The sequence below is a fragment of the Pseudonaja textilis genome, chromosome 10, assembly GCF_049901715.1.
Source record: "Pseudonaja textilis isolate UNSWEBS1 chromosome 10, rPseTex1.2, whole genome shotgun sequence".
In the NCBI taxonomy this organism is placed as follows: domain Eukaryota; kingdom Metazoa; phylum Chordata; class Lepidosauria; order Squamata; family Elapidae; genus Pseudonaja; species Pseudonaja textilis.
The window spans coordinates 17,472,797-17,497,657 of NC_141999.1; the positions used below are offsets into that span (position 1 = coordinate 17,472,797).

The 24,861-nt window shown below is 41.6% G+C and overlaps 1 protein-coding gene across 1 annotated transcript; it reads right to left on the reverse strand.

Annotated features, from left to right (window-relative positions):
- Positions 1-7,046: 7,046 nt before the first annotated feature.
- Positions 7,047-24,781, reverse strand: LOC113454344 (IgGFc-binding protein-like). Its single transcript, XM_087939427.1, has 12 exons — positions 24,584-24,781; positions 23,408-23,549; positions 21,744-22,946; positions 20,651-20,850; positions 19,466-19,607; positions 17,093-17,694; positions 15,273-15,837; positions 12,882-13,477; positions 10,580-11,150; positions 9,715-9,914; positions 8,830-9,210; positions 7,047-8,016 (listed from the first exon to the last, which is right to left on the reverse strand). The coding sequence occupies exons 1-12, from the start codon at positions 24,779-24,781 to the stop codon at positions 7,735-7,737; spliced, it is 5,082 nt and encodes a 1,693-aa protein (XP_087795553.1). The 3' UTR covers positions 7,047-7,734.
- Between the last annotated feature and the right edge of the window lie 80 nt (positions 24,782-24,861).

A 24,861-nucleotide genomic window follows, 5' to 3' on the forward strand; every position in this document is an offset into this window, starting at 1 on the left:
GGAGTCCACCCAAAAAACCACGCAGCATTTGGAGGTTTTTTGCAGTGAAAATTACCGACCTCCAGCTTTGCTCTGCTTCTCCAATGTGCCACTGCTGCCACATTCTAGGCACCGGCCATGAAGACTCACCCCGTTGAGGTAATTTTCACTGCAAAAAAACTCCAGCCGTTTTCGGTGAGGCTGCAATCCAGCTGCATGGAAAAAAACACGCAGTAGTTGCAGGCATTTGTGACAAGGACAATGTAGCCTGGCGGGGAAGCCAGCAACAAGAAAGAAAGAAAGAAAGAAAGAAAGAAAGAAAGAAAGAAAGAAAGAAAGAAAGAAAGAAAGAAAGAAAGAAAGAAAGAAAGAAAGAAAGAAAGAAAGAAAGAAAGAAAGAGAGTGGGTGGGTTAGAAGGGAGTATGTGTGTGTTTGTGTGTGTGTGTGTGTCTGTGCATGGCTGTCAAAACTCCAAAAACAGATCAAGTAACTCTGGGGAGGTCAGTGATAAATTAGAACACTTGCTAAGCAACCAGCCATTAAGCAAGGACCACTTATATTTGGTGTGCCAGTCACATGGCCACCTGGCCAAGCCCACCCATTCACATGACCACCAAACCATGCCCATCTGGTCACATGACCACCAAGCCACACCCAGCCAGCAAGTCACATCCAGCCAGTCACATGACCATCAAGTCACGCCCGCAAATTAGGCCATGCCCACAGAACCAGTTGTTAAGAAATTTGAATCCCACCCCTGGGTGTAGGGCGCTGAGGATGAGTTTGTAGCACCAAAGGGGTGGTGGACTGAAAAAGTTTGGGAACCGCTAGTCTAATATGTGTAGCAATGGCTTTTACTTCTATCTTTAAAAAAGGGGGAAGCTTAAAATATGCCGAACGTTGGATGAAAGATGCAATTCTGACAATATCTGATTGAGAACTTACACTTGGAGAATAACCAGCAATGGTTAAATTAACAGTATATATTCACAATAGAAATTTAATCAAATTGAAATAAGAAAAATTCCAGTACACATCATGCAGCATGGCAAATATTATATATAAATATAAAATATAATGTCAGGGTTCCAGAAAACTTCAACTTCAATGAATAACTCTGAGACAGACATTTTCTCACAGGTCCCTTTTATTAGAGTAGTAAACTGGCACATTTTGGGAATCCCGAACCTGAAAGTTCCAGGTTTCCCCCTAATAAGTAAAAATTTACAAATCTACCCCCTGCATGCCCCAATCACCATCCGTCCCAACTTGAAACGTCCCCTCAACCACTCTTCAGCCAGGTGCAGAATTAACATGACTTTGACTTAGAAGAAGAATGCTATTATTTCTAACTTAATAATTTTGGGTTTTCTAGTTGTTTGGATGGAAACTTAAAATCCTTGGGGTGCGGCCCAGCCAGATGTATTAATGAGTTCCAAAACAGGAAAATCTTTTGGGCTTTTTCGTTTGAAAAAGAAAGTATAACTGATGCCTAGTTCTTCAAACTTTGCTATCTCCTTCAGGGGCAACAGCTGTGATATTGTAAAAGCATCCAATAACTTGTGCCTATGATTTTGTCATCTTTAAACAGAAAAATACCAGTTTTCCATTGTGTATCTGATAGTTCCCTCAAGGGTCACTTGCTACAAGCCATGGATAAAGGTAACCCTGGATAAGATAGGGATTGGAGGCTTGTGGCCTGTTGCTTTCATGACTTCCAGACACCTTTCAGATGTTTCTCCACAAGCTTGTGTAAACAAGCATTACAAACTCTAGTTGACCAGATTATGTGGGCTGAAGTTAAATACCGGCCCATGGAAACTCTATTTCAGCCTGTAACAGACAAGGGGAGGCCTCCCGAGGCTCCATTTCAGCCAGTACTTCAATTAAAATACTGAAGTTTGAAGATGATTGGTCTCATTTGAGACAACGAATCTGCATACAGACAGGCGGTTGAACAGCTAGCCTTGTGGTGTGATCAGAACAATCTTGTACTAAACACATTCAAAACTGTAGAAATGGTGGTAGATTTTAGGAGACAACAGACACAGACTTCAGTAATTAGGGCTACGGAAAAAACAATTACTATCAACCTGCCTTCAGTGGAGGACCTGTATACTGCACAAGTCAAAGAGGGCTGTGAAAATATTTACAGACCCCTCACAGCCAGGACATAAACTGTTTCAACCTCTACCCTCAAAATGACATTATAGAGCCGTGATGGCAAACCTATGGCATGAGTGCCAGACATAGCATGCAAAGCCCTCTCTGGGCAGGTGCACAGTCATCCCAGCCACCTCCAATCTGTTTCACTCAATCAATTCCAACCTCTCTAGAAAGAAAAAGATCTTGTGAAATCAGAATTGATTGAGTGAGCTTTATCACTTGCGCACTTCACAGTGGGGGAGACGGGATCCCGTCTCAGTACATGTTCTGAAGGGGTTCCCAGCAAAGTTTGGACTGTATGACCCTTCAGTTCTTGCTGAACAGCAACTTCCCACAGCCCTAGAAACCATAGCCGATAGAGAGAAATACTGATAGTTGTAATTATCATCCACAGCACATCATCCACACCACGACCAGAAGAAACAGCCAGCACATCATCAGTGTTAAGTTTGGGAAAAGAGAGGCTGAACCAGAGCATGAGTGCAACAATACTTTATTATAACAATAAAGGGCTGACCGTGCTTGCCACGCCTGGAAACTGGCTCGCAGCAATCAGCAACTGGTGGGACCCCGCAGCCTGCTTTTATAGCTGGCTGCTGGGGAGAACCAACCAATGAGTGAAGGGAAGAACGCCCACGCAAAGTGAGTGGACCTGAGTGAGAACTCCTATAGTTCTCAGGACATAACACCCCTTCCCCCCAGATGCGAACACGCAGTCATTGAGGTAGGCAGGAGGTTGGAGTGGGTGCCTCGTGGATTGCCTTAACCTTGGACTCCAGGGGTGAATGCCAGAGGCGTCAATTTTATAACCCAGAAAGTCCACCTGTCTAGTGGCAATGGCACATTTTTCCTTTTTCAACTTGAGGCCATGCTGTCTGAACCTCTCTAACACTGCTCGAACTCTCTGGAAGAGTTGGGGTCTGTCCCTGGCCGAGACTAAGATGTCGTCGAAGTAGGGTACTACACCAGGAGGCCCTGCAAAATCCGCTCCATGAGGGATTGAAAGATACCTGGGGCAACACTTACGCCAAACTGGAGACGCTTGCATCGGAAGGCACCCCGTGAGTGACAATGGTCTGGAGTTCCGCTGTTTGGTTATCAACAGGGAACTGCTGATATGCTTGAGACATGTCCAATTTAGCAAAAATGCTGCCTGGTTCAAATGTGTGTAATAAATGCTGAATGACGGGCACAGGATAAGCGCTAACTTGTAGAAATTTATTGATTGTCGTCTTGTAGTCCAAGCAAATTCTCAGGCTACCGTCTTTTTGAGGGTGTGACAATGGGTGTCTCCCATTTGGCGAAATCTGTTGGCTCAATGACCCCTTGTTTTAATAGTTTATCCAATTCCGCATCTAGTTTTGGCCGAATAGCGAATGGGACCCTACGCGGTTTTAGCCTGATTGGGACTGCCTGGGGGTCAACTGAGAATGAGATGGGGGTACCGTTATAACACCCCAGCTCCTCGCTGAATACATCTGAGTAATCAGCGAATAAGGAGTCAGTGTCTGAGGTTGAGACAGCATGGACTCCTGTTAGCCCAAGGCCGAGATGGGGGAACCAATCGAGCCCCAATAAGGTGGGGAGATTGCCGTTAACTACCACTAGAGGTAGGTGACCTTTAAAAGCTTTAAAACTGACAAGGAACTTGCCTCTGCTGATTACAGGAATGGTCTTCCCCTGGTACTCCTTCAGGCTAAACTAGCATCTCTGGAGCCGGCTAGTGGATAGGCTTGGTTGGAGCCTCTTGAGGGTGTTCCACGAGATAATTGAGAGCGCTGACCCTGTGTCAACCTCCATACGGCACAGTTTACCTTCTAGGGAAACGGAGAGAGAAATTTTACTAACAGTGTGGCAAGTGTGTTTGGCATGGTGGTGCGTGTGACAGTTCAATACTTGCCTCTGTGGGCCCGATTGCGAGGGGGTGCCTTTGTGCTGAGCTTTGAGGGGCTTGGCAGACTCTCGCGATGTGTCCCCTCTTATGACAGTTATTGCAGGTGGCTCCTTTAAACTTGCAGGTGGCCCTCTGATGAGATCCCCACAGGCTAGGCACAGGATGATGTGCTTGGGTGGACCGATGTTTTCTTGTTTGGTTCCTACCTGCGGCCGTCTGTCGTTGGAAAGGCGGTGGACGTCGTTGTCATCATTGATGGTTTCCTCTGCTACCACCTCCTCGGAGTGGACTGGAAGTGATGTCAGCTTGGCACTTGGGCCATGGATTTCGGTGGCTGAGTGCGCTGCCAGCTCAGCTGCCAAGGCCTCCTCGACTGCTTGTGCGAGGTTGAGGTCTTTTTGCGAGAAGGCGCCTTTGCAGGTGGAGATCCTTGACTCCAGAGACTAATTGATCGAGGAGCATGTCCTCCAGGTAGGTTCCAAACCCACAATGCAGTGCTGCTGTTCTGAGGGCAGCCATATACTGATTTATGGTCTCCTTGTCCGATTGTTTCCTCATACGGAAGGTGAATCTCCTGGCAATCTGTGAGGGCCTGGGAGAATAGTGGTTAGTGAGGATTTCAAGTAACTCGGACCACGGGACGTTTTTCAACTCACGAGGAGCCACGAGGGCCGTGGCAGTGTCGAAAATGGTGGCTCCACAGTAGATCAGGAAATACGATTTTTTCCGATGCTCTCCCGCATCCGCCAGGCCAATTGCATCGATATAATGATTAAAGCGGTTCTTATATGATTCCCACTTCTCCTCGTCTGGTTTGAACGCTGGGAAGACTGGATTGGAATTCATGGTGCTGGGACCGTAGAACTACCTGTGGGAAAAAATCTCTCTGGGGCAGCAGACAATGTTTTAGTGCCTGTAGCAGGCAAGTGATTTCAGCTCCAGAGAGGCTTTTTGCAATCCTCTCTTTCTCTCTGGGTTAACCACGTTTGGCTGTTAGCCGTTGGCGGCGTTTGGATTCGCGCCTGTGTGGGCGTCAGTGACTTGGCTACAGTGCTGTGCTGTACCTTTTAGGTTTGAAATTCAAATGACAGCCGTTTGAATTTCGCGCCTAATACTGAGTGGCTGCGGCTCGCAGCTTCACTTTCCTGTAGCTGGGCTAACAAGCGGCTACAGACGCTTCTAACTTTCGATTCTGACCGCTCTCTCTGGCTGCGGATCAGCGTTCGCTGCTTGCTGGCCGCTTTCTCTGTCAGCAGGTCAGCGTTTGCTCTTTGTTTGCTCTTTTTGTTTGCTGACCGCTCTCTCTGGCTGCGGATCAGCGTTGCCCTTAACGCCGGCCGATCGCTCTCTCTGGCTGCGGATCGGCGGCTAGTGACTCAGCGGTTGCATGGTGCTTCTGGTAGCCATCCCACCTTCGTCGCCAGTGTTAAGTTTGGGAAAAGAGAGGCTGAACCAGAGCATGAGTGCAACAATACTTTATTATAACAATAAAGGGCTGACCGTGCTTGCCACGCCTGGAAACTGGCTCGCAGCAATCAGCAACTGGTGGGACCCCGCAGCCTGCTTTTATAGCTGGCTGCTGGGGAGAACCAACCAATGAGTGAAGGGAAGAACGCCCACGCAAAGTGAGTGGACCTGAGTGAGAACTCCTATAGTTCTCAGGACATAACAATCAGGTACTGGAAGAACTGAATCAGACATTGAAGACAACCTTCCTGACTGCTGGTCACTGCAGCAGTTCAATAATTTTAGGGAAAAATATGATGGACTGGACATTTCCCAGAAAAAAATTAGGGAAACAAGGGATCACCAACAGAGTGAATGAATTAAAACTGATTAAATTTTTGAGAACAAGCCCAAGTGAGATTATACTGGGAGAGTATTTTAGAGATATGTATGGGAACAGTGATTACATCCCTCAAAATAGACTTAAATGCCATGTTGGTTAAGAAAAACACGATAGACAAATCATAAATGCCATGATAATGTGGAGCGCTGATAAAGATGCAGGTGTAGATTGTATAACTGCAGAAATGTTAAAAGATGGATGTGGTTAAACTTCAGAGTGGCTAGGCAGCTTTGGTAAATTGTATTATGGTAACCCATATTGTATGAACTCTGTATCAATCAACCAATAATTATATGGTATATTTGTACACAAACACAGATACCAGCAGATAAAACTGCCCAATATCTCTTACTTTGAACTAGGACTCCTAGCAGTGCCTTATTCCACCTTTTGTGGTAATTTTTATTTTGAATGTTTCAGTTCTTTTATTAAAAATTGCATTGTTGGTCTTTTCTTTCAGGCTCGTAGAATTTATTGTTGCAAAATGGAGTTTTATTATATACTCCGGGTAATTGTGGCACAGGATTATTGTCCTGATGAATTAATAGTGTAACTTTGGTCAAAGTATAAGAAATAGCAGACTACCCGAGACCTGTTGGGTCATATTTTCAGAGAGATTTCCTCATCAGATTCTTCGGTAACTTCAAGAATGACAGAACTTCTAATGTCTGACTTGAATAGGAAAGTTGAAATAGTCCACATTGAACTGTATAGTAGTGTCATATATCAGCACAGGAAATGTTTTATGACATTTGCATAATGACATAAAATGTTTTATGATTTTTATGTCATCAATTGTTTTATAAAACTTGCAAAATTTCAATTTCAGGGAAGTCGTGGCTCCAGGATTAACATATTATTTAGGTTAGCCCATTTGAAGTATTTTGGTTCAAAAATTGTTGCCCTACGATGAACTATTTCACCCACTTAAGGGTTACAAACAGACCTTTAGAGCGTTTTACTAGTATATAGATTATGAATGATCTCTAGTTCAGCTGATGTGCAATAATATGGGACTTTATAATTTGTAATCATTTTTTGATCAATGTGAGCAGCCTAATAGTGAAGCATTTCCCTGTGTATGAGCAATGTGTTATTTTTTAAAGGGGAAAGAAGCATTGATTTATCGAATCCAACTTTATTACATTTTGAAATGTGAACAATATTTTAGTTGTTTCTCCTTCACATTTGCATCAGTTAAATCTCTGAATGAATTAGTGCACAGAGTTATTGTAATATTTAGTGAATAATGTGTGCTGCACAAGCAAGCAGTTTGAAATATTAAACGAAAGGAAAGTTGCAATTTAGGTGGAAACTTTGGGTGGGAGGAACATAGGGGAGGACAAAGCTTTTTGCCTAAACTACTTTATGATTATCTAGTGTGATGAGTAATATTTCCCACCAATCTTTGCTGGAGGTAAAATTAAGTATAACTTGGATCAACTTCAGGCTTAGCTTAAAAATGCAGTTGGGTAGTTTGTTCTCCTGCATATTAAATTCATAATGATAATGTATAGCCTGAATTCACATAACACATTTAATTCTTTACTGGATTATTTCATTTTCTGTATTTGCACAATATATTCAACCATAAACAATGCATTCTTGCTTCATGTAGAGGGTAAGGAAGATAACCTTGACAGAGGGGTGCAGGAATTGTTAACCTGGACAAAAGGAGATGAAGTCTTGAACAGGAAGATTACATTCTGAAGTGTCTCAGGCTAACGCCTCTCTAAATCCCTAAAGTATAAGAAAGAATGCTATTTCCCCTAAACAAGTATTAGAGCAAAATGTTGGGTGGTCACATCACATCGCAAGCACATAGGTGAACAGCCTAGAAGCACTTTAAAGGAAGTCTTCCGCCTCCCAGGACTTGAGTACTTCATCAAAATTATTTGTTCGCTCTCCGCTGGCCAGCTTCAAGTCATCCAAATGGTCCTTGTTGAAGTTTCCACAGGCGGCACACAGCTTCCCTTTGAGGGTCTCCTTGGCTGTCATGGTCACCATCCCATCAGGATGGAGATAAACTTGCACTTGGGAATCATGGTCAATAACAATTTTATCTTGAGTTTTCCTCATGGACACAGGGCTGTTCTCATATGGCAGCGTTATTTTCCGACCATTTACCTGGAAAACAAGATTGAGGTAGGAGAAGAGTTAGCAGCCTGAAAACATCCCTACTACCCCCATTTTAAACATTTCTTTCCTTCCTTTGAGTCTACTCAAATAGTCCTCAGCAGCTAAACAATGGCAACTTGGTTAGTAATTGAAAGGGGTTTCCTTGAGGTGGGGAAAAATAAAACTTTCATTTTAGGTTTTACTTAGATTGATAGAAATGGCTAGTTTATACTATCATGGAAAAGTAAACGGTTGAGGGGCAGTGCCTTATTCTACTGCATCAGAGGGAGTTGGAAATCAATCTTTTCTCTTTCTCTCTCCCCTCCTCATTTTTCTTTCCCCTTCTCCTCCCCACAGTGTCCTACTATTTGCTTTTGTATTTTTGTATTTTGTTCTATAATCTAATAAAATGTTTTTTAAAGTAATTGAAAGGGATTTCCCAGAGGATCTTACAACTGCACCTTTACTGAAAAATCAAAAGGTGTTCCTGAAGATGCCAGTGGCAAAGAGGAGTGTCCGTTAATTCAACCAGATTCTAGCTTGAGTCAAGGGGGACTTTTTCTTTCATTCAGTTACTGCCAAATTTAAAATGCAACTTTATTAATAAAATATGTACAAATTATGAAGGATAAAGTATGAATTGTCCTATCAACTCACCAGTGCTTTTTGCATTCTCTAGTGAAGGATTATTCTGTGTGTGTGTGTGTGTGTGTGTGTGTGTGTGTGTGTGTGTGTGTTAGGATTGAGCATACATTGAAGAACGTATATTGAAGGCTACTAAGTGTTCCATTAGTTCTTAATTTGCTCTTGGTTTTCACTTACCCATAACCTTTCTCCATTTATAATCTGGATGAATCCACCTCGAAAGTAAAAGTAGATAGATTTTCCAACCACCATCTGCTTCGTAAAATCCTTTTCGATGCTCACTAACAACCTGAACCAGGAGGCAGAGTTCTGGTCACAAAGAGAAGCTATTTCATAGACTCCACTGCAGGAATACCTCCCCGAGGCACCATCGAAAGAAGTGATATGCGCTTGGGCAGTGAGTTTGCATTGAGCTTCCAGCGTCACACAGCCGTGCACGCCTCCCCGAAGGGCACAGGACTCTCCAAGCTGGCAGCTGCTTTCTGTACACTGGAGCTGGCCTGCTGACTGGCAGGTGCATTTTTTTGTGCATCCCTTCGAGTAAATGTGCTCGCCGATCTGTTGAGCAAAGTCCCAGAGTTGGTTACCATGAGAAAAGAAAAGCATCCCCTCCTTCCCTCCCTCCTTCCAATTTTTAAATTAATTGTAGACATAAATGCATGTTGCAGGTCCTGTAACCGGGGACATCAACAGTGGGGCCAGAAGAGTTAACATAATAGCTATTGTTTGATGGTCCTGCATAGATAAAGGTAGATGGACAGTTTCAAAACTTTGAAAAATGAAATAAAATAATAATAAAAGTACCACATAAATATACATGGTGTTTATGGGCTAACACAACCTTGCCAGTTTAGCCATCTGTCCAGCAAATTACCAAAGACCCTAACTGTGAAAAACAGCCATAAGTCACTTTATTCAGTGCCTTTGTAACTTTGAATGGTCACTAAATGAACAGTTGTAAGTCGAGAAGTACCTACAGTCTGTCAGGCATCATTCTGAGTCTCCATCTCAACAGAAATAGCCCCTTTCTGCTCTCAGCCACATAAGGGAGAGAGAAATTACCTTGAGATAGGCTCCGCGATAAGTGCAGCCACATTGCTTCATGGTTACACACTGAGATCCATCAAACGCATAGTTCTCATCACACTGACAGCCTTCAAAGCAGTTCCCTGAGCACTGACTTGGAGTAGATAAGGAAGCACAGGTGGAATCGCAAGTTCTGGTACATGGTTCATAATGGCTGTGGGCCGGACAGGTAAGAGCTGTGGAAACAGAAGAAGCAAATAGGTTAAAGTGGCTACAGAATTCCAGGAAGTGAAGTCCAAATCTCCTAAAATTGCCCCCAAGTTGAGAAGCACTGCTCTAATGAAGTGCTAATACTAGCAATCACATCTTCCCGGGAAGGAAAGTACAATCTCGAGAGGTATGTTGTCTCCCTGGAGCAAAAATCAAAGATGTGGTTGAGAACCTAACCAAAACAATTAGGCCTACTACCCTTCCCTCCTCCTTCACAGAGAGAGATTATAAGCAACTAGGCAATAAAGTTAAGGATTCCTGGAACAAATACTGTGTTTCTCCAAAATAATTCCTGGTCTTATTTTCTTTTGGGCTCCAAATGAAACACTAGGGCTTATTTTGGGGATAGGGCTTACATTGTACACACACGCAAAAAAATGGTAGGGCTTATTTTTGGGATAGGTGTTATTTTTGGAGAAACACAGTAATTGCTGAAGCGACTCTGGAATCTCTTTGAATCAGGATGCATCCAAGCTTGGTTAAGCACCAGAAGATTTTAGCATTCAAATGGTTGTGAACTGGATAGACTCAGCCATTAATAAGAATAATAAGGCAAGGCATAGGAGGATAAAATAAGACATTTGAGGCAGAGAGTTGGCTACTTATGGAAAGTAACTTCCTACAAACTTACGGCAGAAGGAAGAGCTTCTCCAGGCTCTAATGTTGGCGCCTGATGCCTGGCAAGCTGCTACATAGGCTTGAAGACTTTGACAAAGAGATTCTTGAACCTCATTGGTTGTACAGGCCTCATTCACACAGTGTTCAAAATATTCTGTAGGGTTCACCAATGAATGGCAGTCTGTGAATGGACCTGTCTTGGATGGGATTATTCCACAGAAGTTCCCAGCTTCATATTTTGTCTTCTGCGCTTTGTTGCAGATGGGACACTTGTCCCCACAGCCATCAGAACAAATTACACCATTCACAGGGATCTTCCAGGAAGCTGCAAATTCTTCCACGTTTTCAGTGAGTTTTCCATTAGCTAGCATGAAGTCATCCTTTGGATCCCCATTGAAGTTGCCAGCCAGGCCACACATATGACCCCTGTACGTACTGGGGACAATAACATGAACATATGAAGAAGTGTCGTATAGGACTGTGAGGCCAAAAGTGGTGTAGATAATAATGTTGTTCCCCTCTTGGGTGATCCAGAATTTCCCATCAGCTGCATTCATTGGCAGGATAAACAACTGTCCATCCACCTGTACCAACAAAGAATAAAAATTGGGGATAAGTGCCGGTTTTACATGCGTAGAATTTAATGCTCATTTCATATTGCTTCATAGCAGTAATTGACATCTTTTTTCCTTTCCCTTTTCTTCCCCTTATGATCTTGCAGTCAGGCTGCATTAGCAAAATCATCAGAAGTAGAAAGCATGCATGTAACTGTTCTGCTTGATTGTATGCATTAAGCCCCTAATAAATTTAATGCACCTATTTTATTAAAATAATCTGTGATCACAACAAGAGCAACTGCATTCTCTTCACTGATGATGTAAAGCTATTCAACACCACAGACAATATTGCTACCCTTCAAAAAGACCTTGACTATGTATCAGAATGGTCAAACAAATGGCAACTTCAAATCTCAACAAATAAATGCTCTGTCCACATATTGGCAAAAAAAAATCATAAAATAAAATACAGGCTGAATAGTCAAGACCTTGTTGATGATTCAAACTCTGTCAAGGATCTTGGAGTACTCATCTCTAATGATCTAAGTGCTAGAGCCCAATGTAACTACATAGCCAAAGAGGCATTAACAGTTAGTTGTTAACCTAATCTTATGTAACTTTTTCTCTGGTAATATTACACTACTAACTAGAGTATGCAAAACATTTGCTAGACCAATACTCGAATACAGCCCATCAGTCTGGAACCCACATTACGTATCTGATATTAACACAGTTGAGAAAGTCCAGAAATATTTCACAAGAAGAGTTCTCCACTCCTCTACTTGTTGCAGAATACCTTAAGCCACCAGGCTCGAAAGTTTAGACCTAGAAAACCTAGAACTACGCCGCCTTTCATCCGATCTAGATATAGTATATAAAATCATACATTTCAATGTCCTACCTGTCAATGAATACTTCAGCTTCAACCATAACAATACAAGAGCAAACAACAGATAAAAACTCAAGGCTAATCGCACCAAACTTGATTGCAGGAAATACAACTTCAGCAACAGGGTGGTCAATGTCTGGAATACTCTACCTGACTCTGCGGTTTCTTCCCCAAACCCCCAAAACTTTAGCCTTTGACTGTCTACTATTGACCTCACCCCTTTCCTAAGAGGTCTGTAGGGGGTGTGCATAAGAGCACCAACATGCCTACCGTCCCTGTCCTATTGTTTCTTTTTATTTTTTTATTTTTCTTATATGTATCCATGTATTCATAACTATAATTTTTACTTATACCTATTATCTTGTAAGTAATTGACAAAAATAAATAAATAAAACAAAATAAATAAAATAAAATAAAAAGATATTCCTGCTTCCACTCATTTAGGGTCTATCCCTGCAATATTTCCATGTTCTCTGCAGTTGTACAAAGCCCAAAGAGAATATGCAGGGAGGAGTGTAGCCCCTATTCTCCAAACAGTTTGCTGTCCCCAGATATCAAAGCCTTTCCCCCAAATATGATAATGAAAACCCATGAAATAAACTTCCTAATGATAAGCTCTTTACAACTGTCCACCTAGGGAGATTCTGGGTGGCTTTTAAGAAGAGATTGGAAAGCCACACCACAAAGAGGATCTGATTGGTCCTTTTGCACAGAGCAGGGGGTTGGACTAGATCCTCCTTGTGATCCTTTCCGTTCTACAATCCAATGATTCTAAGATGGGATCAGGCAGGTGTGGCCCTTCTCCATTAGGTTACTTTCACGGCTGCCTTTTGTAAAGCACACTCTGGGCTAATGGGTGGTTCACCTACCATTGCCTGCCACTTTACTCCCCTCTGAAGGGTGATTGTGTAACCATGAATGAAGACCTTCACATTCCGGATTCGAACTAAAGGACCATCCCCAAGCTTCTCGTTCTCTATCCACACAGTGAAGTTCTGGAGCCGAGGGTTGTGCTGGCAGACTTGGGCTAAGGTGTAAGTACAGGAGCCGTAGAATTCAAAATGCCTTCCATCAAAGGAAAGGAAATGAGGGTCACCCAGCGCAATGGCCTTCCCATAGCCTAAGGGGTGGCAGCCTTGAATGCCCTTTACAATCTTGCATTCCTCGTGAGCTCCACAAGAGAACGTTTGGCATTCTATGGTTGCGTTATCCACGCAGATGCACTTTTTCTGGCAGGAAGTGGTGGGAAAAAACTCTTCTCCCAGCTTGTAGTATCGGCCTTGGTTGAAACAGCCACATTTGGCCTTTGAAACACACTGATCTCCACTGAGGATAAATCCAGAGTCACAAGAACATCCTTCCAGGCATGGAACATCACACGTCTGGGGTGAGATGAGGCTCTTGCATGTAGCTGGACAACCACTGCCACAGAGCTCATAGTGGGCATTGGGTGGGCAAGAAATACCTGAAGAACAGAATAAAGAAAATGTTGCTTGTCAAATTATCACAAAGAAGAGGGAGTTAACCTGTTTTCCTAAGCACCGGAAGGCAAGATAAGAAACAATGGACGGAGACTAATCAAGGAGAGAAGCAACCTAGAACTAAGGAAGAAATTTCCTATCAGTGTTGACAATTAACCAGGGGAATGGCTTGCCTTCAGAAGTTGTGGGTGCTTCATCACAACACTGGACAGTCACTTGTCTAGAATGCTATAGGGTGTCCTGTTTGTGCAAAGGGTTGGACTAGAAGATCTCCAAGGTCCCTTCCAACTCTGTTATTATGTTAAATAGATTATAAGTGAAAATAATTATGCTTTTCTTCATCCTTGCATTCTTTAATGGACTAGACACCCATTGGCAAAGTTGACTTGAAATTCCAGCTTTTACAACACTGAGGAAGTATGACCTTCCTCTGAAATATTGCATTCAGAAAATGTGCATGCTAGGAAAAGTAGTCAAAAGGGAGTACCTATGGAGAGGAGTATGCATGAAAATGCCTGTGAGTATTCCTTGGAATGAATTTGTAGAAAGCATGGAGCCAAAGGGAAAGGGAAACTTTCTTTGGACAAGAGAAGACATTTTATGGTGATACAATGATACTAGCCATTTAATACTTCTGTATAATGGGTTGAATCTAAACTACACTTGTTCCACCTATGTCCCATTAATTTCTATAGGAACTTAATATTTATTACAACCACAGTAAGTATAGTTGCATCCATCTTAAAAAAAAATCCTCAAGACATTGAACTGAAGCAATGTATCCATGAACAAAGGATCAGAGTTCAAGATATATTACAGAATTTTAATTATTACAGTATACAGAAAAAAAATGGGTGTGGGGATTAATACTGGGTTTCAACTCTGATAAGTACAAATGTTTTCTGTTCTGTAAAGTTGCATATGGGTTGCATTGTTAATTCACAATCACTCTGGTGCTTAATATATTTGGGGAAAAGATTGTTCTTGTTTTAATATTTTAATGTTGGGCCTCTTTCCTTTTTTTCCAATTCAGACTGGTGATTTCAATTTATCACAGATCTTGGATCAGTATCTTGCTGAACCCGCCACCATTTCAGGTGTGTTGGGTTTTAACACATCTGGGGGGCACCAAGTGTCAGGGCTCCAACAAATCCACCCTCATTCAAATCAAAAGTCTCTAGCCACATCTCAGAGAAAAACTAAACTGATTTATTAGGAGTGGCCCCACACCCTTCTCCAATGGGACACATCCATCTCCAAGAGTCATCCATCATGCTCTCCAATAACCTTCTTATGCTCCAACAGCTTTGGGCTACTGAGGGTGATTATCTAGGCATTTAAGGAATGCCTTGTTTTCCCCCACACCCTTTTTCTGCAAGCTAAAAAGACCAAAGGAGTATCTTTTTAGTTGACACCAAGATGAGGAAGACTACTGTGATACAACTTGGGCTCTTCATCAAATAACTTTCCCATTTCTATTACTGGAGTTAGGCTCTCTTTTATTTCTTGTGTCAACTATGAGCCTTGGTGGCACAGTGGTTAGACTGCAACACTGCAGGCTACTTCTGCTGACTGCCAGCTGACTGCAATTTGGCAGTTCAAATCTCACCAGCTCAAGGTTAACTCAGCCTTCCATCCTTCCGAGGTGAGTAACATGAGAACCCAGATTGTCGGGGGCAATAGGCTGACTCTAAACCACTTAGGGCTGTAAAGCACTGTGAAGCAATATATAAGTCTAAATACTATTGCTAATCTTTGAATGCAGGAGAGAAGACTTACTGCAGAAGGATGGTGATCTCCACGGCTCAACTTGGATGCCTTGAGCTTGACATGCTGTCACATAGGAGCTGATGGCACTACAGAGGGCCTTATGGTGACCTTCATATACACAGGTATCATAGACACAATCATCAAAATAAGATTGAGGATCAATGGCATCATAGCATTGCCTGAAAGGCCCATTCTTTCTTGTAAGTATCCCACAGTAGGATGGATCTTGGTAGGTTTGTTTATCAGCATCACTGCACACTGGGCAGTTTTTGGTGCATCCAGAAGAGCAGCCAGGAATATCTTTTATCTTCCAGCTGTTTGCAAATTGAATTTCATCCTCTGCTTGTGTTCCATCTTTCATGAGAAAGTCATCATTTTGATCTTGATTGGCATTACCGCATAGGCCACAGAGTGCATTGGCATAAGAGTCCGGAACGATGACCCTGGCGTAGCTGTACCAATCGAAGCTGACACTCAGATCAAAGTCTGTCTTGATGAAGCCGTGAACTCCAGTCTGGTAGATGCTCAGTTTATTTTCATAGGAAAAGGGTAGTTCCACAAAGATGCCATTGACCTGAATTAAGATACAGAAAAATATAGTCAAGGCACTAACAATTCTTTCAATATTAAGAGTAGGTTTGTTCTTGTTATCTTTCGGACTGATCGTCTCCCCTATTCCACTCCATGGGCTGTTGGATAAATAAGCAAAGTAAGAAATCTATCACAACATAATAACAATAAACCTATACATAGACCCAAATAGGAAATTGCAGATGTGATTTAAATTTGGCACTAGATGAAACAGTATAACAAATAAAACTTTTTGTAAATATTACAAAAACAATTAAAAACACTAGCTTATTGAGAACTGAAATAATTTCTTCACTAGTTCTCATGAAATTCTCTGAGCGTATGAACAAATATTCTGTAGATGTTTCTAAAATACTGTAGAACATAAATATGATATCAAACAAGTTACTTCATCCTCCCTAATAAACCCATATTTGATTGGGAACTGGATCAAAAACAACAGGGAATTTTTCCCTTTAAATATCCTCACTAAGAAATAAGAGTCAAACTACAAGTTTCCAGGATTCTGTATCCTAACTCAATTCCATCTTTTCTTCTCAATACACCTGCCTAGTTTAAAGTGTTTAATCTTGATTTCTTGGTTAGGAGCTACTGTAAGAGGCTTGATACTAGTGGTATTAATTATGAAATACATCACTAATGTACTCCATAACTAATATCTTCAGAAGGTCTCTGACTGGAAGAGCAGAAGTGAGGAAAATATGTCATCTCCTAAATCAGAAGCCAGCAGTGTTTTGACACTGAGCTTTTGGGGGAGTTCCACGAAAGCATATGTAATTTTGCTTTTCTCATGAAAATTCTTGTATGAGACAAACAAGTCTTGACAACCTGGAGGATCTCTTGGGATCCTACCATGCAGAAAATTATTTTATTTTTCTATTATTTTACTACTTCAACATTTATTTTGGGGACATCAACTTAGGGATTCTTAATTATTATTCTGACCTCTGCAAGTCCTATATATCTGATCCTTTATTATTACCTTTGTTGTCAGAGTACAACATGTGTACAATGAGATTGGCTGTATATAATAATATACTTTAAGTCTATACTATACAATCTGCATCCTGATTTGGAGAAATCGTAGCGAAACCTCTATAGACCAACAACAAGAACTCAGAAACATCGAGAACTTAATACCTCTGAAGCTCTTATGCCTGAGAACTTGAACCTTGCAATGACTCTTATTTTTATTATTAATAAACTTTTCCAACGCCCTCTTGGATTAGCTTATGTACCTGGATCTTTTGGGGAAACTCTTGGCTCATACTGATGGTAAAGTTGTAGATCTCCAGGGTCACCACTTTGGTGTAGGACACTGCCTTATTGCCTCGGTGGTTATTCTCCACGGTGACCAAAAATGGGGTAAGGGAAGGATCCAGGGAGCAGAGCCCAGCCATTTGGTAAATGCAGGTTCCCATGAAGTCGTATTGCTTCCCATCAAAGGTTTTATAGTGAGGGTCTCCGGTTCCTATGCAGGTACTGTAACTGACAGCATGGCAACCCCGGACACCATTGACCACGCGGCATTTTGTCTTGCCCTTGCAAGAAGACTTTTGGCATATAGCCCTGCCTAATTTAGCGTCACACTTGCAATGACTCTGGCAGTCTTCATCTCCCCAGAACTCTTCCCCTGCCTTATAGGTCACGCCTTGGTAAATGCAACTGCAGGTGTCCACCGGAATGCACTTCTCACCGCTGCGGACAAAGCCCTCATCACATTGGCAGATTTGCGCACAGGTGTTCTTACAGGTGTTGGGAGCAGAACGGTCAGAGCAGGTTGCTGGACAGGCATTTCCACAGGCTTCGTAGTGGCTGTTCTCAGGGCAGGATATTGGGACTATTTAATATGAGAAAGCATGGTTAAAACAAGATTAGATGAGACGCTCTTCATTACTGAGAAAATATCCTATGTATCTAATGCAAATTGACAAAAAGATTCACGTCAGTTCTGGATAATCAGACTTTTCCTTTTGAAAGAGAAGGCAAAGGGAAGTCCTTTTAAAGCTTTGGGAAGAGAGGAAAGCACCTTTATGCAGGAATCTCACCTGGTCAGCATTGTAGGAGGAGAAAAGGGTTAGTTTATCACAGGGAAAAAATCAGAAGGAGCCTAACACATTTTATCAAAAGGCAGAAACCTTTGTGAGCTGCACAGCCTCCGCCAAATGCAAAGAGCCACAAAAGCCAACCTCTTTTCATAAAATTAGTTATTTGGATAAGATGCTACCAAACTGCACTTCTTCTGCTTAATTACTGAAAAAGGCTGAATAAGCAGTGGAAAAATAATACAGGAATGGGATGGGAGGAATGAAGAAGGAAAACACTTTTGCATCCAGTGTTTCTCAACTTTGGCAGTTTAAAGATGTGTGGACTTCAGCTCCCAGAATTCCCCAGCCAAGGGGACTTCAAACTGCCAATCTTGTTTATAAACATTTGATTTATTGTTAGATTATTTTTCAATGAAAAATAAATGACATAAAATTAACCAACAGAATTAAACAAATTCTGCAGTCCTAGCAACCATGAACATTCCATGAGATTTAATCCTGGGAAGAGGATTCATACCACACAGGTGAAAGAAAGCTTACCCTAAGCAAATACATTTGTAAGCATACAAGTGATGACCATCTTATCTGCAAGGGCTTCAAGGTTGATGCCATTTGGTTTTGGGCTCTGCTGTTTGACAAGGATCTCACTTGCTTTATTTTTCCCCCTGCATCATCTTCCCTTCTGGATCTCGGATTTACATCACTCTTTCCTCTCGCCCTCTGAGCTTCAGTGACTTCCATGTCAGTGCTTCGACTCAGAAGAAATCGCTGATGGCTCCCTTAGCCAAGGTTACCCAGAACATGAACTGGATGTCAAAGGATGCTGACCAGCTATTTTCAAAACGCACTGTGCATATTATATTTAATGGAGGGATGCACATTTACAGGTTGTAATCTGCCATGCCAATTTTCTCAGCAAACGACCAGATCACCAAATGTCCTAACCCTAACTCTAAATGGAAAGAAGAAACATAGGAAATCAAAATTGCCTAGTCAAGATGAGAAGAAAGGGGGCATACAATCTTGGGTATATCTTGGTAAGGGGAGAAGAAAATGGGATCCATGGAAGGAAAGGAATCTTTTCCATAGGTCCCAAAGGTGCTTTTTCAAGAGGCAACTGGACTTTCTAGTTTTTCTTTTTCCTTGAAAACATTTCACTTCTCATCCAAGAAGCTTCTTCAGCTCTGGCTGAATGGTGGGGAATGGAAGGATATATGAGCTGTTTTGTCTGCATCCCCAACAGCCTGTGTCTGCGTTCAATAGTGAAGGGACACAGGGCAGAAAACATCCTGCTCAATTGTATATATCAATTGTATCTACTTTGGTGGCAGTGCAACACCTCCATCCATGCCCACGTGGCCTTCAGACAGGACAAAATGTCACAGCATGGTCCTGAGTATCTTTTACTGATTGGTAGCATTGGTTTAAGTCGATATGCACATTTCATCATTTTCCATTTGTTTGGATTGTCTTCCCCATGGATAAATATCCTGAGAATCATATTTTAAGGTATCGTTGAATCATTGGAACCCCTTTCAGCCCCCATTCTGAAATTCTGGTTACCTTTCTGAACACATCTCATGACTCCTTCTTGGGACTCACAGGTCTCCTGAGCGGCACAGCTGTGGTCAATACAGGTCAGCCCCTTGCCTGGGATGCAAGCGCATTGCTTCGTGCAAGCATTCAACAGAACTATATCATAGGGCTGTTGTCAAAATGGAAAGACAAAATAACAGAACAGAATCAAAGCTGATCTCAGATATAAAACAATGAGAGATCCAATCTGTAAATACAATTCACCCAAAAGTTCTGAATAGATGTATCTGTGAGACTTTCACATAAATCTAAGGTATCCATATAAGGGGGAATGAAAGAAAAGGAAAACATGAAGAATAATTCTTTGCACACTGTTCACAGTGGGTTAAAATCTACTGAACTATAAAAAGAGAATTAGAAGAAAAAGGTATGACAAGATAAAAGTGAAAAACTCTAAAAGTCAAAGAAAAAAGAGAAAACTACCTAGAGAAGTGATTTCCAATCTTTCTTACAGCAGTTACAAACATGGTTACAATTATCATTCCACTGTCCCAAATTACATATCATGGTTTCCTTCTTCCCATGAAAACCCCCTTTTAATCAGTGTACCTCAAGTTCACCAATTCACCTTTGTCCATTTTCAGCAAAAAGTCCATAAAGGATTTCAAGTCTTTTGTAAGAAATAATTGTCGTTCCTAGAAACACAGCATTTTGCATCACTTTGATGCATGAGTCTAAATAATGTAAGTAAATACACCCATCACATTCCTATTGCAATGTGAAAGCCCTGAAAAATTATCAGTTGGAAAGGTCACAAAGTACAAAGTCAGAAAGAATCAGGTGGGATAATTTGGAAGGCAAACACTGAGATTCAGATAATAAAAATATTTATCTGTTTACAGTATAGTCCTTATGTTTCATCTCTTTCAGATTTCAAAATTGATAACATTTCAAAGATCACAATGAAGGGATACTGAGAAATTGAGGATCATGATTCTACATACTCTGAAGACCAACCACCACCAAAATTTATCTATCATTCGTTGTTTGTTTTAAACGTTTGTTTTATTGCATTGTGTTTTTATTTGGTGAGCCACCCAGAATTCCTGAGGCTAGATGGATGGCTATCTAACATTATTTGATGAATAAATTTAGTAAGTAAAGGAAGCGACAACAGAGAGTACAGGAGTAAATCCAAAACATTATAGTTACCTGATAATAGTGTCCGTTGCTGAAGCACCCACAGTTTTCTTTGGGAATGCAAGCAACGCCATCAAATAAAAACCCATCATCACACTGGCAGCCCTCCCTGCAGGTCTCTGGACATGGCTCAGTATCTGTGACGTTGGCACAGCGGTTGGTGCAAGTGTTAGTGCAGACTTCATAGTGACTGTTGGCTGGGCAGGTCATAGCTAAATGGAAAGAAGAGACATAGGGAATCATAATTGCCTGGTCAAGATGAGAGAAAGGAGGCAGACAGTCTTGGCTACGTCTTGGTAAGGAGGGAACAAAAGGAGATCCATGGAAGGAAAGGAACAGGTCACAAAGATGCTTTTTCCAATAGACAACAGGACTTGCTTATTTTTCTTTTCTCAAGACATTTCACTTCTCATCCAAGAAGCTTTTTCAGCTCTGACTGGATGGTGGGGAATGGAAAGATTTATGAGCTGTTTTGCCTGCATCCCCAACAGCCTATGCCTGCGTTCAATAGTGAAGGGACACAGAGCAGAAAACATTCACAGCTCCACAACACAGTCCTTTCAGCAGTTCCAAAAATGCTTCACACCCATTTGTAATACTCAGGTGACCCTGAGGACACAGAGAAACCTCCAGGTGGCTTCAACGACTCTCTAAAACAATGCAAATGACTAGATGTCTGCAAAGAATATAAATCTTTCCATTCCCCACCATCCAGTCATGGCTGAAGAAGCTTCTTGGATGAAAAGTGAAACATCTTCAAAGAAAAAGAAAAACCAGAAAGTCCAGTCACCTGTTGAAAAAGCACCCTTGAGGCAACCATGACCTGGATAACAGAGAATCTCCACAGACACTGAAGGTTAAAGAATTCTCATTACTTCAGGATCTTGGGTGATTGGGGCAGAGTATTCGTGTGGAACAACTGTCCTTGCATTCTCCTAATAGCTAGAGGGAAAGAATGGAATGCGTGAGAGTGATCTCTGAGAAGAGAACCTGGCAGAAGGAGTTATAGACCCCCAAGTGACCCCTGATATAGATGAACAATCCATGCCTTCATCCAAATCTAATAAGAACTTAAATATCTTCCTCAATTTATCAGGATACTTACCTGAAGAACAAAGAGCAGCAGTACCATAGCCATCAGATTTACCACCTCCAAAGATAAAAAGGCCAAACGGGGAGTTCTCATGTTCCACTAACTGGGCATAATCTGTTATCTCCACATCTTGTTCAGCCCATGAATATTCGCTGCCTGGGATCTTTTTCCACCTGATCGTCTGTTCTTCCCATTTGATCCTACCAGACTCCGAAGATTTAGCTATAATCATAGCATGATTTCTGAAGTTCTTCATTCCATAAATGTGGTATGAATTGCAATAGCATGTTGTGGCAGGGATGTTCATGAGGAAAGGGTCATAGGTATTGTCTCCCCTTGTGGCACCAGTAAAAAAAAGAAGGACTTGGATTCCAGCATCAGCAGAGATAAAAAGTGGCTTAGAGGTCAGGATATCAAGTTTAAGGACTTCTCCAGCCACCAGAGTACGAGATTCTTTCTTGGACCTGGATTGATATTTGAGTAAAGTGTTTTCTGCAGAAACAATATACGCAATATCATATTGTGTCTGGAAAGGAACGGGAGGGACAATGAAGGTGGATCCCCAGCTCTGAACTGGCAGGAGCTGCTCAACAACGTGATCACAGGATGTGAACATAGAAATACAGGTATGTCCACTCAAGACAGCCACAGGTTTGGTCGATTCAATCCTGGTGCCTGACAAATCTTCTGTGCTTTGGAGCTGAATTACTTCAAAGGCCTTAAGGTCAGTCACCAAGATGGACCCAGGACGGTAAACCTTGCTTCGGTATGTCACGGTGCCTTTCAGGTGGATGGTCACTGTGGTGAGATCCTCATGGGCTATGATAGCGAATTCTTTTGTGCCACTTCCTATGGGGGTGACCACATAATATAACTGTCCCAGCTGGTGGATGGGATAGGTGATTGTTCCCTCACTTGTGTAAGGCAAGTAGTTGTAGGAGATGACGGAAATGTCTTGGTCAGCTTCGATCAGCACCGCCTTATTAAATTTGTCACTCCCCTCCATTGCTAAGGACTGTGGTAACGTAATGGAAGCAATTTCTCCTTCATTGATGGTTTTGTGTTGTATCGAATTGCTGGTTGACACCTTAATGTTTGTCACAAAATTATTTCCAGAGATGTGCAGCTGAAGTTTTTGAGTAGGTTGCCCAGACTTGCGATTTTCCATGAAGGCAGTAATAAAACTCTTCCCCCGGGAAGTTACAAGGCATTTTCCTGAAATAAAGAAGGAATGGATAGATCTGCGTATGCATTCAATTAGGATACTTCCCTGTCTTCTCCTCTTGTTTCTGATTGTCAGAAGATACATAATAAAGCAAGGTAAATAAGAGCCAATGGCAACTTCTGAGTTTCAACCCACAGGCAGAAATTTATCACTCTATCACCCCCTTCTCCCCACAACGAAAGTTTAAAAAATATATCAATTTTATCTACTTTGGTGACAGTGGAACACCTCCATCCATGCCCATGTGGCTTCACACAGGACAAAATGTCACAGCATGGCCCTGAGTATCTTTTACTGATTGGTAGCATTGGTTTAAGCCAATATGCACATTTCAACTTTTTCCATTTGTTTGGATTGTCTTCTCCGTGGATAAATATCCTGAGAATCATATTTTAAGGTAACTCTGAACCATTGGAACCCCTTTCAGCCCCCATTCTGAAATTCTGGTTACCTTTCTGAACACATCTCATGACTCCTTCTTGGGACTCACAGGTCTCCTGAGCGGCACAGCTGTGGTCAATACAGGTCAGCCCCTCGCCTGGAATGCAAGTGCATTGCTTCGTGCAAGCATTCAACAGAACTATATCATAGGGCTGTTGTCAAAATGGAAAGACAAAATAACAGAACAGAATCAAAGCTGATCTCAGATATAAAACAATGAGAGATCCAATCTGTAAATACAATTCACCCCAAAGTTCTGAATAGATGTATCTGTGAGACTTTCACATAAATCTAAGGTATCCATGTAAGGGGGAATGAAAGAAAAGGAAAACATGAAGAATAATTCTTTGCACACTGTTCGCAGTGGATTAAAATCTACTGAACTATAAAAAGAGAATTAGAAGAAAAAGGTATGACAAGATAAAAGTGAAAAACTCTAAAAGTCAAAGAAAAAAGAGAAAACTACCTAGAGAAGTGATTTCCAATCTTTCTTACAGCAGTTACAAACATGGTTACAATTATCATTCCACTGTCCCAAATTACATATCATGGTTTCCTTCTTCCCATGAAAACCCCTTTTAATCAGTGTACCTCAAGTTCACCAATTCACCTTTGTCCATTTTCAGCAAAAAGTCCATAAAGGATTTCAAGTCTTTTGTAAGAAATAATTGTCGTTCCTAGAAACACAGCATTTTGCATCACTTTGATGCATGAGTCTAAATAATGTAAGTAAATACACCCATCACATTCCTATTGCAATGTGAAAGCCCTGAAAAATTATCAGTTGGGAAGGTCACAAAGTACAAAGTCAGAAAGAATCAGGTGGGATAATTTGGAAGGCAAACACTGAGATTCAGATAATAAAAATATTTATCTGTTGCAGTATAGTCCTTATGTTTCATCTCTTTCAGATTTCAAAATTGATAACATTTCAAAGATCACAATGAAGGGATACTGAGAAATTGAGGATCATGTTTCTACATACTCTGAAGACCAACCACCACCAAAATTTATCTATCATTCGTTGTTTGTTTTAAACGTTTGTTTTATTGCATTGTGTTTTTATTTGGTGAGCAACCCAGAATTCCTGAGGCTAGATAATCTAACATTATTTGATGAATAAATTTAGTAAGTAAAGGAAGCGACAACAGAGAGTACAGGAGTAAATCCAAAACATTATAGTTACCTGATAATAGTGTCCGTTGCTGAAGCACCCACAGTTTTCTTTGGGAATGCAAGCAACGCCATCAAATAAAAACCCATCATCACACTGGCAGCCCTCCCTGCAGGTCTCTGGACATGGTTCAGTATCTGTGACGTTGGCACAGCGGTTGGTGCAAGTGTTAGTGCAGACTTCATAGTGACTGTTGGCTGGGCAGGTCATAGCTAAATGGAAAGAAAAGACATAGGGAATTATAATTGCCTAGCCAAGATGAGAAGAAAGAGAGCAGACAATCTTGGGTA